Source organism: Octopus sinensis, linkage group LG28 (genome assembly GCF_006345805.1).
Source record: "Octopus sinensis linkage group LG28, ASM634580v1, whole genome shotgun sequence".
Classification (NCBI taxonomy): Eukaryota; Metazoa; Mollusca; class Cephalopoda; order Octopoda; family Octopodidae; genus Octopus; species Octopus sinensis.
In genome coordinates this window covers 11673036-11693232 of record NC_043024.1, presented here as the reverse complement: position 1 = coordinate 11693232, position 20197 = coordinate 11673036, and the positions used below count along the sequence as shown (strand labels likewise).

Genomic DNA, 20197 nt, shown 5'->3' with positions numbered 1-20197 from the left:
GCCTACCAAATCCACTCACAAGGCATTGGTCGACCCGGGGCTATAGCAGAAGACACTTGCCCAAGATGCCACGCAGTGGGACTGAACCCGGAACCATGTGGTTGGTTAGCAAGCTACTTACCACACAGCCACTCCTGCGCCTATTTTTCTTTAATCAAATAGAGCTATGAAACATCCACCTGGCCAAGGTTTGAAAACACTGAATAAGGTGAGAATAAACGAATGGAATCAGAGCACTGGCTAAAAAGTACAGGTATCAGAGCTGGGACAGAAGCATCTTTGATTGTGGCACAGAATCAGAGCATTCCTTAGTACAACGTGTCCACATCGTCAAAGCATTTCCTTGAAAAACAAATCGAAATTTTGTATCGTAACCGAATGCATTGATGAGTATTTCGCAACTGGGTGAAACAGCTAACTCCGTTACCTCTGGTTGCCTCTGGTTGCCTCTAGTTGCTCTGTCATCATTTAAAAGAGAAAGAATCTACGGTCCATTCGCTGGATGTTAAGCCAACGATATGAAATACCAGCGGAAAAGATCTAGATTGAACTCACAACAGAAACAGTCTCAGAGGACAAATAGACCATATTCTACGATATGCCAAGGAAACATATATTGATACTTTTATACATACATACATATATACCTGTTTCTTTATTACCCACAAGGGGCTAAACATAGAGGGGACAAACAAGGACAGACAAACGGATTAAGTCGATTACATCGACCCCAGTGCCTAACTGGTACTTAATTTATCGAGCCCGAAAGGATGAAAGGCAAAGTCGCCCTTGGCGGAATTTGAACTCAGAACGTAGCGGCAGACGAAATATGGCTACGCATTTCGCCCGGCGTGCTAACGTTTCTGCCAGCTCGCCATATATATCGTCGTCCAGCTCCTCCTCATCACCATCATCATTTTTAACGTCTGCTTTCTGTGTTGGCATGGGTTGGACGGTTTGAGGGAAAACTCGCCGAGGAAGGTGGCGAGCTGGCAGAATCGTTAGCACGCCGGAGGGAATGCTCAGCAGTATTTCGTCTGTCGCTACGTTCTGAGTTCAAATTCCGCCGAGGTCGACTTTGCCTTTCATCCTTTCTGGGTCGATTAAATAAGTACTAGTTACGCACTGGGGTCGATAAAATTGACTTAATCCGTTTGTCTGTCCTTGTTTGTTCCTTCTGTGTTTAGCCCCTTGTGGGTAGTAAAGAAATAGGTATTTCATCTGCCGCTACGTTCTGAGTTCAAATTCCGCCGAGGTCGACTTTGCCTTTTATCCTTTCGGGGTCGATTAAATAAGTACCAGTTGCGCACTGGGGTCGATATAATCGACTTAATCCGTTTGTCTGTCCTTGTTTGTCCCTTCTGTGTTTAGCCCCTTGTGGGCAGTAAAGAAATAGGTATTTCGTCTGCCGTTACGTTCTGAGTTCAAATTCCGCCGAGGTCGACTTTGCCTTTCATCCTTTCTGGGTCGATTAAATAAGTACTAGTTACGCACTGGGGTCGATAAAATTGACTTAATCCGTTTGTCTGTCCTTGTTTGTTCCTTCTGTGTTTAGCCCCTTGTGGGTAGTAAAGAAATAGGTATTTCATCTGCCGCTACGTTCTGAGTTCAAATTCCGCCGAGGTCGTCTTTGCCTTTTATCCTTTCGGGGTCGATTAAATAAGTACCAGTTACGCACTGGGGTCGATATAATCGACTTAATCCGTTTGTCTGTCCTTGTTTGTCCCTTCTGTGTTTAGCCCCTTGTGGGCAGTAAAGAAATAGGTTTGAGGGAAAACTAGTTACCTGGGGAGCTCCACCAGGTTCCAATCTGATTTAGCATGGGTTCTACAGCTGGATACCCTTCCAAAATGCCAACCACTTTACAGGGTGTGCTGGGTGTCTTTTAAGTGCCACCGGCACGGGTGCCAGTTATGTAACTCCAGCACCGGCCTTGACTACAATGTCACTTGGCCCGACAGGACTTCTCAAGCACGGTACATTGCCAAAGGTCTCGGTCACACATCACTGCCCTCGTTCGAGGTGTGCTTTTTACATGACACCGATACGGATACCAGTAAACTGGTGAAAAGATTAGAAAACGGCAACATTCCCACAAAAATCCTTCTTGGCAAGAGCGCATCCAACGCCAAATTAAGCTACTTAGATCTGACATTGAATGTTTGCAAAACCTTGAGTTTGACAAGACTACCAAACCTACAAAAACCCGAAAATTAAAGAAAAAATATATGAAAACCATACTTGACATTGATGCCACCATAGAAACCATCAAGCAAAAGGTATGTGCTAAAGCTGGCAGAAACGGCGAGCTGGCAGAAATGTTAGCACGCCGGGCGAAATGCGTAGCCGTATTTCGTCTGCTGTAACGTTCTGAGTTCAAATTCCGCTGAGGTTGACTTTGCCTTTCATCCTTTCGGGGTCGATTAAATAAGTACCAGTTAGGCACTGGGATCGATATAATCGACTTAATCTGTTTGTCCTTGTTTGTCCTCTCTGTGTTTAGCCCCTTGTGGGTAGTAAAGAAATAGGTATGTGCTAAAGCTGCCCGCATAGCGAGGTATAAAAAGCGTGTTAGATTCTTCAAGGACAACAACATGTTCAAAAATAACCACAAAAATGTTTACAGGAAGATAGGGAAAACACCAGTTACTGTAAAGTCTGTCCCATCAAAAGAAGAAGTGAAGGGATTTTTGGAATAAAATTTGGACAGAAGAAAAACCACACAACGAAAAGGCCCCTTGGATTGACAGAATATTTACAAATTTGGACTCCTTAGAGGAGCGAAAGTGGGAGGGTGTCAAGGTAGAAGATATAAGATCTGCTCTCAGGTCAAGCAAATGGAAGTCTCCATAAAAGGATAAAATTCCTAACTTCTGGTTGAATGCCTTCCCAGAGAGCCATGAACTGCTCACAGAACTTTACAACGATGTTTTACAACACCCTAGTAGAATGCCTCCTTGGCTAGTCAATGGTTTGACATACCTGCTTTCAAAAAGCGAAGAAACAAATGAACCAAAAAACTATAGACCCATAACCTGCTTAACAGCTATGTATAAAACGCTAACATCTGTCCTGACGGAATATACCTATAGTTTTTTAATAGAAAGCAGCATATTCCCAAATGAGCAAAAAGGATGTAAACGTGGATCCTACGGTTGTAAAGATCAGCTACTCATCAATAAGATGATCTTAGAAGATTGTCACAAACGACACAAAAACTTGTCAATGGCCTGGATAGACTATAAAAAGGCTTTTGATAGCCTACCACATAGCTGGATTAAGAAATGCCTGGAAATGTATAAGATAGCACCTACTCTGCGAAACTTTTTGTCTGTAAGTATGAGATCATGGAGAACCACACTAACTTTGAACAGTGATGATGAATCTCTAAATGCTGGTGATGTAAAAATTTCATGTGGCATTTTCCAGGGTGACTCACTGTCACCACTCCTCTTTTGTTTATCCTTAATACCTCTCTCAAAATTACTCAATGACGCGCAGTACGGGTATAAAATGTTTGATAAAAATATAAATCATCTCATTTACATGGATGATTTAAAGCTCTTTGCAAAAAATGACCAACAACTCAAGGGCTTACTAGCGATAGTCAAACGATTCAGTGACGACATCAGAATGCAATTCGGCCTCGATAAATGTGCAAAAGCTACCTTTATCAAAGGAAAAATGACAGAAACATCTAACGTTAACCTTGACCAGCAGAATGTCATAAAAGAATTAGACCCAGCGGAGAGCTACAAGTACCTAGGGGTAATTGAAGGGAACGGAATAAGGCATTCAGAGATAAAGGAAAGGATCAGGAGAGAATGCTATCGAAGAGTGAGAGTAATACTCAAGACAGAGCTGAATGCAAGAAACAGGATCGAAGCGATCAATGCATTAGCCATACCAGTCGTGACTTATGTCTATTTTTGTATCCTTCCACTTTATTTATATTTAAAAAGTTTCCTCCTACATTTTTTGAATTGCAAAGTCTTTGATCAGATCCTCAAAATTAATCTCAGGTAAACACATCTGCATCTATACTCAGTAGAGATAACGGCATCCCGAATATCATTTTAGCAAGTTTAAAGTGATTTCTTTTGTGCCGTAAACCATCTACCATTTCTGTGGTGCCCCCCCCCTTCCTTCCCTTGATGCCCTAAGCACGTGCTTATTTTGCGAAATGGTTAATGCAGCACTGGCCACCAGGATTAATAAACACAGCCTTTCCTACTCGGTCTCAGTTGACAGCCGGAACCATCCCACATGCGACAGCAGGTGTTCGACACAAACCTACAGGTCAGCAATGCAGTAATAGCAGAAAACAAGAAGAGCGCAATGCAATGCAAATATGCAAGAGATTGTTTGTTTAACAGTTCGAACGATATTTTCAACAGATCGTCTGTCTTCTTCAGATTCAAAAAGTTTTAAAAATCGTTCGAACCATTGAATAAACAATCTATTTACAAACTGCATCACGCTTTTCTTATCGTATATCAACCTTTCTAAAGAATTGTGTCAACATTTCTAACACAACAACAACAACAACGATCATTATTATTATTATTATTATTATTATTATCATTACTATCATTATTTCGTCAGCCACTACTTCTGCCCGTGATCAGAGATGCACATATCGTCAGCCACTAAGGGACATGGTCAACTGGTTAAGGTCCGACATCCTGCTCAAAAGGTCCCTGAATAAGGTTTGTTTAAGGATGTTGAACAAACCATCCATGTTTCCAGAGGTGAATTATCCAAACCTCTAAGAATCCCTCTCAACACACGGCTATGATGCCCCCCCCCCACTACTTCTGCCCGTGATCAGAGATGCACATATCGTCAGCCACTAAGGGACATGGTCAACTGGTTAAGGTCCGACATCCTGCTCAAAAGGTCCCTGAATAAGGTTTGTTTAAGGATGTTGAACGAACCATCCATGTTTCCAGAGGTGAATTATCCAAACCTCTAAGAATCCCTCTCAACACACGGCTATGATGCTCCCCCACTACTTCTGCTCATGATCAGAGATGCATATATCGTCAGCCACTAAGGGACATGCTCAACTGGTTACGGTCAAACAACTGACAAGCAAATCTGTGGTATTGAGCAGAATATTTGCTGTAGCCCATCTTTTATACCAAGACAAAACAATGTACATGATAACACTTCCAATCAGTTAAGATCAGAAGCCATTTGAGCCACTGCCTGGTACTGCATCAGGGCATTTTATTATTATCATTATTATTATTATTATTATTATTATTATTATTATTATTATTATTATTATTATCATTACTATCATTATTTCGTCAGCCACTACTTCTGCTCATCATCAGAGATGCACATATTGTCAGCCACCAATGGACATGCTCAACTGGTTACGGTCAAACAACTGACAAGCAAATCTGTGGTATTGAGCAGAATATTTGCTGTAGCCCATCTTTTATACCAAGACAAAACAATGTACATGATAACACTTCCTATCAGTTAAGATCAGAAGCCACGAGAGCCACTGCCTGGTACTGCATCAGGACATTTATTATTATTATTATTATTATTATTATTATTATTATTATTATCATCATTATTATCATTATTTCGTCAGCCACTAAGGTACATGCTCAACTGGTTAAGGTCATACAACTGACAAGCAAATCTGTGGTATTGAGCAGAATATTTGCTGTAGCCCATCTTTTATACCAAGACAAAACGATGTACATGATAACACTTCCAATCAGTTAAGATCAGAGGCCATGAGAGCCACTGCCTGGTACTGCATCAGGACATTTATTATTATTATTATTATTATTATTATTATTATTATTATTATTATTATTATTATTATTATCATTACTATCATTATTTCGTCAGCCACTACTTCTGCTCGTGATCAGAGATGCACATATCGTCAGCCACCAACGGACACGCTCAACTGGTTACGGTCAAACAACTGACAAGCAAATCTGTGGTATTGAGCAGAATATTTGCTGTAGCCCATCTTTTATACCAAGACAAAACAATGTACATGATAACACTTGCAATCAGTTAAGATCAGAAGCCATGAGAGCCACTGCCTGGTACTGCATCAGGGCATTTTATTATTATCATTATTGAGTGAGAGAGCAGTGCATGCCATCAAAGTGACACTGGGGTAAAATATACGAAGCCCAATATACCCATCATGACTACCCGTCTGATAAGGGTACACCAGGCACATGCATCACAACCATACGTGCACGACATGGTGATATCATATCAAGATAAACAGCGCATGACCTTGCAGGTGGGGCCCAGTTAGAATTTTCTTCTGGACGGGTAACCTATCCTGCTCAAAGGTCCCTGAATAAGGTTTGTTTAAGGATGTTGAACGAAACACCCATGTTTCCAGAGGTGAATTATTCAAAACCCAAAGAATCCCTCTCAACACATGGCTATGATGCTTCTCCACTACTTCTGCTCGTGATCAGAGATGCACATATCGTCAGCCATCAAGGGACATGCTCAACTGGTTACGGTCAAACAACTGACAAGCAAATCTGTGGTATTGAGCAGAATATTTGCTGTAGCCCATCTTTTATACCAAGACAAAACAATGTACATGATAACACTTCCAATCAGTTAAGATCAGAAGCCATGAGAGCCACTGCCTGGTACCGCATCAGGGCATTTACTCGCGATCTTGCAATGGTACGAGGGGCGTTCAATAAGTAATGCCCCTGATCCACTTCCCATAGGAGTAGAGCAACGAAACTTGGCACAGTTATTAGTCTTTTTCTACATAGGAACCACCCAGAGTTACGCATTTCTGCCATCGTTTGATGCAGCTCAGAAGACCGTTTTTGTAGAAGACCCCAGCTTGGTCCTCCAACCACAACGTGACTTCAGAAATCAAGGCTGAATCATCTGGGAAACGCTTTCCTTTCAAAAACAACTTCATGACTGGGAAGAGGTGAAAATCAGAGGGTGCAAGGTCAGGAGAGTAGGGGGATGAGTTCATATCCGCACGCCTGTGCTTCTGATCTGGCGACACGCGAGTTGTGGACCGGAGCGTTGTCCTGCAGGAGGAGGATGCCTTTGCTGATCTTGCCCCACCTCTTGATTTTGATAGCTTCTCTTAATTTCCTCAGAAGTGAAGCATAATAGGCTCCTGTAATTGTGGTACCCTCTGCCAGGAAATCTGTCCTCACTACTCCGTCCTGGTCCCAGAAGACTGTGAGCATGACCTTGCCAGCGGAGGGTTGCACCCTTGCCTTCTTTGGAGGAGGTGAGTCACGGTGTTTCCACTGCATTGACTGGGCTTTGGTCTATGGATCATAGTGATGGACCCAGGTTTCATCCTGTGTAATCAGTCTTTTGAAAAATTTTGACCCATCTTCTTGGCACATTTCCAAATTCACCCTCGAGCACTCGACGCGTTCTTGCTTCTGGAAAGATGTGAGCAGCCTAGGAATCCGTCTGGCAGACACCTTTTGCATATGCATATGGTCATGAATGATAGTTTCCACAGACCCAGTACTAATCTTGATCTCATGGGGTATTTGGCGAATAGTTATGCGTCGATCTTCCAAAATGGCAGCCTCAACTTGACGGACAGATGCCTCATCAATGGCAGAAGGGGGTCGACCAGATCTGGGAGCTGTTTCCACAGAGTTCCAACCATGTTTGAATTCACGATGCCAGCGTTTTACAAGGTCACATGATGGGGCATCATCACCATAAGTTACTTTCATTTCATCAAAAGTCTCCCGTGGTGTGCGTCCTTTCAAATACAAAAACCGGATCACTGCTCGACACTCAACAGGCTCCATTTCACACTTGACTCAGTTCAAACACCTGTAAATCAGCTAGATCAAACAACTGCAAGTGGGTCAGGGGCATTACTTATTGAACGCCCCTCGTATTTGTATACTTTTCTAAAGCGTTCGATTCTGTAGATAGGTACAAGATGTTTGAAATCCTTAAGCTCTATGGGATACCAGACAAAATCATTTCTGCCATCAAGGTCCTCTACACAGATACGTCTTCAACCATTTTAACTCCTGACGGAGAAACATCATCTTTCTCAATCAAAGCCAGAATACTGCAGGGAGACACACTCGCCCCATTTCTTTTCATCATTGTTGTTGATTATGTGCTACGTATGTCAGTTGATTCCATCTCTGGTAAGGGCTTTGAAATAAAACCAAGAAGAAGTTTCAGACACCCAGCTGAGTACTTGACAGACACTGACTTTGCTGACGACATCGCTCTTATCAGTGATTCTCTCTCCAATGCCCAGTCTCTTTTACAATCTCTTGAACAAGCCTCAAATTGTGTAGGTCTTTACCTCAATGAGGCCAAAACGGAATACATAAATAAGTGCCTGTCCAACAGTGATTGCATCATCCACACTCTCAACAATGCGCCTTTAAATATGGTTTCTGATTACAAATATCTTGGGTCATACATATCATCATCTGGAAAAGACTTTCTAACTAGAAAGGGTATGGTCTGGTCAGCCTGTAATGACATGCATAAGATCTGGTCATCAAATCTAAGTAGAGACTTCAAACTTGAAATATTCAAAGCCACAGTCGAACCAATTCTACTATATGGCTCAGAAACCTGGACGTTATCAAAGAAGCTTGAGAGGCGGTTGGATGGAACCTACACTCGCCTCCTTATGAGAGCTCAAAATCTCTCGTGGAAGCACCATCCAACCAAAATGCAAATATATGGGAAACTACAACCTGTGTCATCTCTTGTGAAAGGTAGGAGAGTCCAGTTTGCTGGACATTGTTGTAGAGCTGAAAAAGAAGTAATTTCTACTCTTCTCCTCTGGAAGCCATCTACTCGCAATACCAGAGGGAGCCCATTAAGAAATGCAATTTCAAAAACGAAAACTCCTGTCCGTTAGAAGGGAAATGTCTAGTGAAAGGAGTAGTTTATAGAGCCAAGGCGCAAGTAGAAGGCTCATCGGAATACAAGACATACACAGGGGCTTCAGAAAATTCATTTAAAACACGATTTTATTCACATAAAAATTCATTTAAATACCCAGAGAATAGGAAGAGGACCAGCCTAGCAAAATATGTCTGGGAACTAAAAGAAAAGGAAACCCCACCTTTCAACGTGACATGAAGCATTCTGGACAGAGCGGCACCATACAGACATGGAGCATACAGAAATAATTTTAAATGCAAACTTTGCCTATTAGAAAAAATGTACATTTTATTCAAAGACAATAATTCTTTGAATCAAAGAAGGGAGCTAATGAACTTATGTAGGCACGCAACTAAATTTAAAATGTCGAATATAAATATACCATGTGGATAGAGCATATATTTTGTATTTTTGATTTTTGAAATTTTGATTTTGACTCTTGAACTAGTATGTAAACGCTACGATGGATTTTGTTTCGCGCTATGCAGATTTCATTCCGTATAGCAAAGTCTTATATTTCTACATATACATTAGGAAAAACCTTCGACTTTGTTTATTTCAAATTATTGTATTGTATAGGATTACCTTGATTTTTAATTTATAGATGATCCAAAATAGGGTGTTATATTTTATTTTACATGTCTTTCGTATATATTTTTTATTATTGCACTCACTTTTTTTAAAAAAAGCAATGTTGTCAAAAATTAGAATTTTGATATAAGTATGTGTATAGCCATGGATATGTATTTGTAAGCATGCGTATCTGTGTATGTGTAAGTGAGCGTATGTTTGTGCTTAAGCACACATATACACGACTGTATGTGTATGTATCCATTCGAACTTGTGTATTTGTATACTTGTCTCCATATATGTCAATAATGCGGTTACACAGCTTGTATACATAAATTTTCTTATTTCGTTTTTTTCCCCACCCCTCCTTTTTCTTTTTTCCTTCCCCCTTCTTCCTTCCTTTTTCTCTCTCTTCCTTTCTTTCGTTTTTTTCTCTAACTGATACTGATACAACTTTACGTCCCCCTTACTTAAGCTTTACTCAGTATATGAGAATCGCTACATCGATGATTTTAACTTGCGTGCGAGATAGATTGCATGCATATATGTACGCATGCATTTATGTGTATATTTTAGATTTATATTTATACGTCTGTATATGTATGGCGCTTGCACGCCTCCTTCTGTGTATGTTGATATATATATGTACACTTTAATATAAATATGTATTGCAGTGTAATATTTATAATAGGTTTTAATTCCTATGCATTAATTATACTTTCTTCATTAACGTCAATATGTATTTTATTCAATGTAAGGTTTTTTCCTTGAATTTTATAATTTTTATAATTTTTTATATATATATACATATATTTTTGAGCTTTTTTTGTTTATCGCTCGAAGATTGACCGTTATTTCTAAAGGGCCAATCAAACAAGTCCATTTTTTTTAAAGGTGTAGCGTTTGTAAGAGTCTAGATTGAATTGATATATCGGTTCCATTCTAGCAAAAACTGTCTGATGAACGGCAACGAGAAACTCAGAGTAACAGATTTTGTTGAATTTTCTGCTGCTTTAAATAAAGTATATATATATATATATATATATATATATATATTATATATATATATATATATATATATATATATATATATATATATATATATATATATAATATATATATATATATATATATATATATATATATATATATATACGACGGGCTTCTTTCAGTTTCCGTCTATCAAATCCACTCACAAGGCTTTGGTCGGCCCGAAGCTATAGTAGAAGACATTTGCCTAAGATGCCACGCAGTGGGACTGAACCCGCAACCATGTGGTTGGTAAGCAAGCTACTTACCACACAGCCACTCCTGCGCCTAATTTACAATTTGCCCCAAAGTCGTGGATATTTTCATTTGCAGATGTTAAAGTTCTCATCCTTATCAGAACAATTTTCTTTTGGGCCTAGATTCAAGTCTGTCTGTGTGTCTGGTTTTTTGTTTGTTTGCTTGTTACATTTTTTTCTTCTATTTGCTCTCTTTTTAAACAAATATATCTCATTTAATCACATGTTTGTATTGAACTTGCTATGCAAACGATAGGTGGGTGATAACAGAGCCTTATAAATAGGTTTGCGCGGCGTTCAGAGGCAGTCGTCGTCTTATTCTGGAAAACGAGGGAAGATGATCAAATTAGCCATTCTCACCTGTCTTGTCGCCGCTGCTGCAGGTAAGAAGATAGGACACAATGAAAACCTCAAGGCCCTCTCTCACTCTCTCTCACTCTTTCTCTCTCTCTCTCTATCTATCTCTCTTTCTTTTTCTCTTTATTTTTCTATCACTCTCACTTTCTCTTTCTATCATTCTCTCTCTCTTTCTCTTTATCTTTCTATCACTCTCTCTCTTTCTCTCTCTTTCTCTCTCTCTCTTTCTCTTTATCTTTCTATCTCTCTCTTTCTCTCTCTCTTCTCCTTCTCTTCATCTTTCTATCACTCTCTCTCTCTTTTTCTCTCTTTCTCTCTCTCTTTCTCTTTATCTTTCAATCACTCACTCTCTTTCTCTCTCTCTTTCTCCTTATCTTTCTATCACCCTCTCTCTTTCTCTCTCTTTCTCTCTCTTTCTCTCTTTCTCTCTCTTTCTCTCTTTCTCTGATTCTCTTTTTTCTCCCTTTCTCTCTCTTTTTCTATCTCAATCCCTCTCTCCTTTATTCTCTCTCTCTCACTCTCGTTCTTTCCTTCTTCTTTTCTCTTTCTTTCCCACTCTCTGTCTTTCTCTCTCTAATTCTCTCTCTATTTCTCTCTCAATCTCTCTCTCCCTCTCTTACACTCCCCTTTCACCACTCTCTCCCCTCCTCCTCTCTCAATCTCCTTCCCCCTTTCAATCTCTCTCCCCCCCTCTCTCTCAATAAAGGAATAATATGTCTGTTGTCCTTCCTTTATTTTCTCCCGTCTTTCCTTCCCTTTTTTCTCTTGACCATTCTTTCATTCCTTCATTCCATCATTCCTCCATTCCTTCCTTTCTTCATTCATTCATTAATTTCATTTACTGATTGAACCCTACCTTTTTTCGTTCCCAATACTCGCAGGTGTCGTCTGCAACCATAAGGGAAAAGTTCACCATGTCGGCGACATATTCAAGGATGAATGCAATACATGTTTCTGTGGCGAAACAGGACTGTCTTTCTGCACCCAGATGACATGTATACATGCAGGTATGGCACTGTTCACAAATTCCACTGAAAATTATTCTCACATTCAGTCATTCTACTAATCAATCTTTGTTATACTGTTCTTATTTATATATATATTAGCAGTGTCGCCCGGCGTTGCTCGGGTTTGTTTCGACCCTTTAGAATTGGAATTTTTGAAAAGTAAAAATTTTGCATTATGTAGCTTGTTATTCTCTTTAAGTGAACATTATTCTGGTTGAAATACACCGAAAAATGGCGACACAACAGTCAAACAATCGTAAAAAATAGGGATTTTCATAGAAAAAAAAAGCACCTTTTTGATGTAATTCTACGGAAGGAAGAGCAAGCCTTCTTCTATCATACTCTCAATTTTGGTCAACTTGCGCTGCAGGGTCTCGGAGAAGATAGAATTAGTTGAAGGCTACCAAACCTGCCATACACAGACAACTTCAGCTTTATATATATATATATAGATTTTTCTGGTTGAAATACACCGAAAAATGGCGACACAACAGTCAAAAAATCGTAAAAAAATAGGTATTTTCATAGAAAAAAAGCATCTTTTGATGTAAATAATTTTTGGGGTTAACATGGTCCAATTTGAATTTTTTCTTCTACGGAATGAAGAGCAAGCCTTCTTCTATCATACTCTCAATTTTGGTCAACTTGCGCCGCAGGGTCTCGGAGGAGATAGTGTTAGTTGAAGGCTACTAAACCTGCCATACACACACACAGACAACTTCAGCTTTATATATATAGACTAGCAGTATCGCCCGGCGTTGCTCGGGTTTGTTTCGACCCTTTAGAATTGGAATTTTTGAAAAGTAAAAGTTTTGCATTATGTAGCTTGTTATTCTCTTTAGGTGAACATTTTTCTGTTTGAAATATACCGAAAAATGGCGACACGGCGGTCAAACAATCGTAAAAAAATAGGGATTTTCATAGGTGGTCGTGCACATCTTTACATTTCCCCAGTCACCCCGCAAAACCATTTAAAAAATCAATAGAAGTGACTTTTTTGTGAATTTTCTATCCAATCAAAATGCACGAAATTTTGATGTAAATAATTTTTGGTGTTAACATGGTCCAACTTGAATTTTTTCTTCTACGGAATGAAGAGCAAGCCTTCTTCTATCATACTCTCAATTTTGGTCAACTTGCGCCGCAGGATCTTGGAGGAGATAGTGTTAGTTGAAGGCTACCAAACCTGTCACACACAGACAACTTCAGCTTTATATATAGAGAGATTATACTGTGTAATACGATTATTGTTCTTGGCTACCAATTGCTATTTCCCTAGAAAGTATGAAAATGGTTAATATTTCCTGCAAACTTAGCTTTTGTAACGATATTTATTCAAACCCCAAAGAATCCCTCTCAACACATGGCCATGATGCTCCCGCACTACTCCTGTTCATGATCAGAGGTGCACATATTGTCAGCCTAAATTGAAAAACTTCTGTCCATCAACCAACCCTTCCCTGTATTATATACACGGAGCAGGCCGAAGATGTCTGCCACTGGACCAGGTACCCAGGGTGCTACATATGAAGGGAGCAACACATCACATGTTTCAAATCTTTCAATTCCTTTGCAAGAAGTGAAATTACACTGTGTAACACGGTTTTTATCCTTGGGTAGCAATCATTATTTCCTATTTGCTTCTTCTTAGAAAGTATGAAAAATGGCAAAGATTTCCTTTAAACTTTATTTTTGTTACGATATTTATTCAAACCCCAAAGAATCCCTCTCAACATATCGCTATGATGCTCCCCCCAATACTCCTGTTCATGATTAGAGATGAACATATTGTCAACTGTTAAAGGACATGCTCAAGTGGTTAAGTTCAAGCAAGGGACAAATCTGTGGTATTGAGCAGAATATCTCTCTATATATAAACGGCAAAATGTCTGTCTGTGTGTGTCCTTTATACAAATCCACAATTTTTCAGTTCGAGCCCTCTAACTTTCTATGGTCATTCAAAACCGTCCAAGGGTAGTCGTGCACATCTTACATTTCCCCAGTCACCCCGCAAAACCATTTAAAAAAATCAATAGAAGTGACTTTTTGTGAATTTTCTATCCAATCAAAATGCACGAAATTTTGATGTAAATAATTTTTGGTGTTAACATGGTCCAACTTGAATTTTTTCTTCTACGGAATGAAGAGCAAGCCTTCTTCTATCATACTCTCAATTTTGGTCAACTTGCGCCGCAGGATCTTGGAGGAGATAGTGTTAGTTGAAGGCTACCAAACCTGTCACACACAGACAACTTCAGCTTTATATATAGAGAGATTATACTGTGTAATACGATTATTGTTCTTGGCTACCAATTGCTATTTCCCTAGAAAGTATGAAAATGGTTAATATTTCTGCAAACTTAGCTTTTGTAACGATATTTATTCAAACCCCAAAGAATCCCTCTCAACACATGGCCATGATGCTCCCGCACTACTCCTGTTCATGATCAGAGGTGCACATATTGTCAGCCTAAATTGAAAAACTTCTGTCCATCAACCAACCCTTCCCTGTATTATATACACGGAGCAGGCCGAAGATGTCTGCCACTGGACCAGGTACCCAGGGTGCTACATATGAAGGGAGCAACACATCACATGTTTCAAATCTTTCAATTCCTTTGCAAGAAGTGAAATTACACTGTGTAACACGGTTTTCTATCCTTGGGTAGCAATCATTATTTCCTATTTGCTTCTTCTTAGAAAGTATGAAAAATGGCAAAGATTTCCTTTAAACTTTATTTTTGTTACGATATTTATTCAAACCGCAAAGAATCCCTCTCAACATATCGCTATGATGCTCCCCCCAATACTCCTGTTCATGATTAGAGATGAACATATTGTCAACTGTTAAAGGACATGCTCAAGTGGTTAAGTTCAAGCAAGGGATAAATCTGTGGTATTGAGCAGAATATCTCTCTATATATAAACGGCAAAATGTCTGTCTGTGTGTGTCCTTTATACAAATCCACAATTTTTCAGTTCGAGCCCTCTAACTTTCTATGGTCATTCAAAACCGTCCAAGGGTGGTCGTGCACATCTTTACATTTCCCCAGTCACTCCGCAAAGCCATTTATCTCTATATATATAAACGGCAAAATATCTCTGTGTGTGTCCTTTATACAAATCTACTATTTTTCAGTTAGAGGGCTCGCACTTTCTATGGTCATTCAAAACCGTCCAAGGGTGGTCGTGCACATCTTTACATTTCCCTAGTCACTCCGCAAAGCCATTAAAAAATCAATAGAAGTGACTTTTTTGTGAATTTTCTATCCAAAACCCAATCAAAATGCACGAAACTTGATACGCCAATTGAATGTCAGCTACCTGTATGTGATTGGTCGAAGATTTGGACAGTACTCGCGTGTATGTGCGCACACACGCAGCTGTATATGCATGCACTAGCATTACGACCCGGCGTTGCCGGGTCATAGTGCTAGTTTGTTATAACGATATTTCTACTTCAGCAACTCTGTGCTGAATCTGTCTGAAATGTAATGGAAAATAGACCAGTTTCAAAACATTGATGTCCAGGTCACAAAAGCAAAATTTGAAGGGAATAGTAATGATTTCGTGTGATTTCTAGAGAGAAGCAAATAGAAAATAACACTTTCTGACCGAAGACAACAAGCAAATCTGTTTTATTGAGCAGAATATTTACTATAACGCTATTTCTGCTTCAGCAACTCAGTACTGAATCAGAAATGTAATGGAAAATAGGTCAGTTTCAAAACATTGATGTCCAGATGACAAAAGCAAAGTGTGAAGGGAATAGTAGTCATATCCTTTGATTTGTAGACAGAAGCACATAAGAAATAATGCTTACTGTCCCAAAGATAGAAAAAAAATCAAAATTTTGTTACCTAGTGTAATAACTCCATTCAGATCGAGAATGCTTTATCAAACTATTAAATTCATATCAATACTTGACCCCTATTTTGTACCTCCCAGCTAGATGGAAGCAATTTCAGGCTTAGTCTTATATTGGCTTCAAATTTTGGCACAAGGCCAGAAAGTTCAGGGGAGGGGTTAAGTCGATTACATCAACCCCAGTCCTTAACTGGTAATTATTTTATCAATCCTGAAAGGACGAAAGGCAAAGTCGCCCTCAGCAGAATTTGAACTCAGAACGTAAAAAAAGATGAAATGCCACTAAGCATTTTACTCTTTTACTCTTTTACTTGTTTCAGTCATTTGACTGTGGCCATGCTGGAGCACCGCCTTTAGTCGAGCAAATCGACCCCAGGACTTATTCTTTGTAAGCCTAGTACTTATTCTACGGTCTCTTTTGCCGAACCGCTAAGTTACGGGGACGTAAACACACCAGCATCGGTTATTCCATGGATCGCAACCCGGACAGAGAAAGCCCCTCTCCTTCAATTGAGATGAAATCGTCGCAGGTAGAGCTTTTCGGAGTGACCCCGCAGCCGACGCTCTGGAGCAGGAGTGAAGAACAGCTCTTTCGAGAGGTTACACTTTCCACTTATGATGTTGTGAGCAAGAATGAGATCACCACGGCGTCGTCGTTTTTCTAGAGAATGAAGGTCGAGCGTCTTCAGCCTTTCTTCATAAGACAAATTCTTGCGTGTGTGTGTGTATGTGTGTACAGGGTGCGACAGAAGGGTTGCCCCAATGCCAAAGGTTAATAAAAAATCAAACACATGAAGATACAAGGAAAAACAAACTTTTCAACAACATATTACCGATGTTCTCCATTCCAGGCCATGGAGGGAACCACCCGAAACAGACTAAAAAAAAATGGCATCTAATGAACTTCACAGAAATACAAAGATTTTTCATGCTTCTTCGTGCGTTTGTTTTTTTATCAACCTTTGACATTGGGGCCCCCTTTCTGCCGCACCTCTTACTCTTTACTCTTTTACTTGTTTCAGTCACTTGACTGCGGCCATGCTGGAGCACCGCCTTTTTTAGTCGAGCAAATCGACCCCAGGACTTATTCTTTTGTAAGCCCAGTACTTATTATATCAGTCTCTTTGTGCCGAACCGCTAAGTTACAGGGACGTAAACACACCAGCATTGGTTGTCAAGCAATGCTAGGGGGACAAACACAGACACACAAACACACACACACACATATATATATATATATATATATATATTATATATATATATATATATATAATATATATACGACAGGCTTCTTTCAGTTTCCGTCTACCAAATCCACTCACAAGGCATTGGTCGGCACGGGGCTATAGCAGAAGACACTTGCCAAGATGCCACGCAATGGGACTGAACCCGGAACCATGTGGTTGGTTAGCAAGCTACTTACCACACAGCCACTCCTGCACCCTGTATATATTTTTAAAAATAGTTAAATTCTAGTCATAGAGTGTTACACACTCATATCTATGTGTATACGTAGGCATACGTGCGTAGAATACATCCCCACTTTTGGCACTATTTTGTTGGTAAACAGTCCGAATTGTGTCTAAAGTATATATGTATTACTACGCTGAATGTTGACAGTCCGTGTAACATGTAAAGTAAATAAACACGTAAAACAATAACAATGGCTTCATTACAATTGTCTACCACCGTCGAGAACGAAACTACACGTAACATAGAGCTACCAATGGTTTCGTACCCACGAAAGCCACAGCCTTGTGGACGGATCGTCAGGGGGACAAACACAGACACACAAACATACACATACATATTCTTTTACTTGTTTCAGTCATTTGACTGTGGCCATGCTGGAGCACCGCCTTTTAGTCGAGTAAATCGACTCCTCCAGGACTTATTCTTTGTGAGCCTAGTACTTATTCTATCGGTCTCTTTCGCCGAACCGCTAAGTTACGGGGACGTAATCACACCAGCAAGGGATGCTGGGGGGACAAACACAGACAAACACACACACACACACACACACACACACACACACACACACATACAAAGACAAAATATAACTTTCAACCATGCGGACGTGAAGAAATGCTAAGATAATGAGATTTAACGGCTAACATATAAAAACGTTAATGAGGACGTTTTATCTCCCTAGGACCAGAGGATTAAAAAACTTTACAGCAAACGGGAAGGAGCAATTTTCCGGTAGGCAGCGCTTGAAATGGACACATTTAGAGAAAATTTCTCTACAGTTATTCATCGGGTCAGGTTTACCCTAGTCCTAACGAATTTTGGTTCCCTCTGCGATGCAGATTTCGCAACAGCTGCTCCCATTAATATATACTCTTTACTCTTTACTCTTTTACTTGTTTTAAGTCATTTGACTGCGGCCATGCTGGAGCACCGCCTTTAGTCGAGCAACTCGACCCCGGGTTCTTATTCTTTTGTAAGCCCAGTACTTATTCTATCGGTCTCTTTTGCCGAACCGCTAATTAACGGGGACATAAACACACCAGCATCGGTTGTCAAGCAATGCTTGGGGGACAAACACAGACACACAAACACACACACGCATATATATATATATATATATATATATATATATATACATATATACGACGGGCTTCTTTCAGTTTCCGTCTACCAAATCCACTCACAAGGCTTTGGTCGGCCCAAGGCTATAGTAGAAGACACTTACCCAGGTGCCACGCAGTGGGACTGAACCGGAACCATGTGGTTGGTAAGCAAGCTACTTACCACACAGCCACTCCTGCGCCTATATATATATATATACATATATACGACGGGCTTCTTTCAGTTTCCGTCTACCAAATCCACTCACAAGGCTTTGGTCGACCCAAGGCTATAGTAGAAGACACTTACCCAAGGTGCCACGCAGTGGGACTGAACCCGGAACCATGTGGTTGTAAGCAAGCTACTTACCACACAGCCACTCCTACACCTATATATATATATATATATATATATATATATATATATATACATATATACGACGGGCTTCTTTCAGTTTCCATCTACCAAATCCACTCACAAGGCTTTGGTCGGCCTGAGGCTATAGAAGAGGACACTTGCCCAAGGTGCCACGCAGTGGGACTGAACCCGGAACCATGTGGTTGGTAAAGAAGCTACTTACCACACAGCCACTCCTGCGCCTTGGGCTGGGATGTTCTATTATTTTCCACCTGATATCACATGGGCTCTCTTGATCTTTGAGGTGCCATACATTGCTGGCTAGAGACGTGACAAAACGTTTTTCTGGGACTCTGAAGGATGACTGTTGGTTATGGAAGCTGATCCAATATATTTACAAACTTGGGAGGCAGCTATATTCATACGCTTGGTATATCTCTGGCGGCGAGTTGGCAGAATCGTTAGCACGCCGGCCGTAATGCTTAGCGGTATTTCGGCTGCCGTTACGTTCAGTGTTCGAATTCCGCCGAGGTCGACTTTGCCTTTCATCCTTTCGAGGTCGATAAATTAAGTACCAGTTACGCACTGGGGTCGATGTAATCGACTTAATACCTATGCCTGTTCTTCTTTGTCCCCTCTGTGTTTAGCCCCTTGTGGGTAGTAAAGAAATAGGTATTTCGGCTGCCGTTACGTTCAGTGTTCAAATTCCACCGAGGTCGACTTTGCCTTTCATCCTTTCGGGGTCGATAAATTAAGCACCACTTACGCACTGGGGTCCATGTAATCGACTTAATCCATTTGTCTATCCTTGTTTCTCCCCTCTATGTTTAGCCCCTTGTGGGTAATAAAGAAATATGTATATCTCTGGTAGGCTCCGAACCTGGGGGTGCTATTGGTAACACCATTGCTGACGTTGTCGTGAAAATGACCCAGCGGTGATATCACCGTGGTTATCGTTTCTGGCCATATGGTTGGCGATGATGCTGCTAGTGTTAGTGCAGGTGTGGCTGGGGGTAACATCGTGCGGGACCAGTCATTCCATCAGTGTCGCTGATAAATGTTTAATCATCATCTGTGGTGGTGGCCCTGGGAGCGCCGGTTACCTCCTCTGTGTCGCTTGTCTCTGATTGGTCATCATCTCTAGCTGTGGCCATTGTACTGGTGGTAATATACCTATTTCTTTACTACCCACAAGGGTCTAAACGCAGAGAGGACAAACAAAGACAGACAAACGGATTAAGTCGATTACATCGA

The 20197-nt window shown here is 40.3% G+C and overlaps 1 protein-coding gene across 2 annotated transcripts in view; it reads left to right on the top strand.

Annotated features, from left to right (window-relative positions):
* The first annotated feature begins 11027 nt into the window (after nucleotides 1-11027).
* The window catches only part of LOC115225546 (protein kinase C-binding protein NELL2), a 19748-nt gene continuing 10578 nt past the window's right edge, over nucleotides 11028-20197 (top strand). For both annotated transcript variants that reach the window (XM_029796471.2, XM_029796469.2), the window contains exons 1-2: nucleotides 11028-11161; nucleotides 12017-12148. In XM_029796471.2, coding sequence (XP_029652331.1) covers nucleotides 11122-11161; nucleotides 12017-12148 — 172 coding nt within the window. In that variant the 5' untranslated portion in view covers nucleotides 11028-11121. The remainder of the gene's footprint in view (nucleotides 11162-12016; nucleotides 12149-20197) is intronic.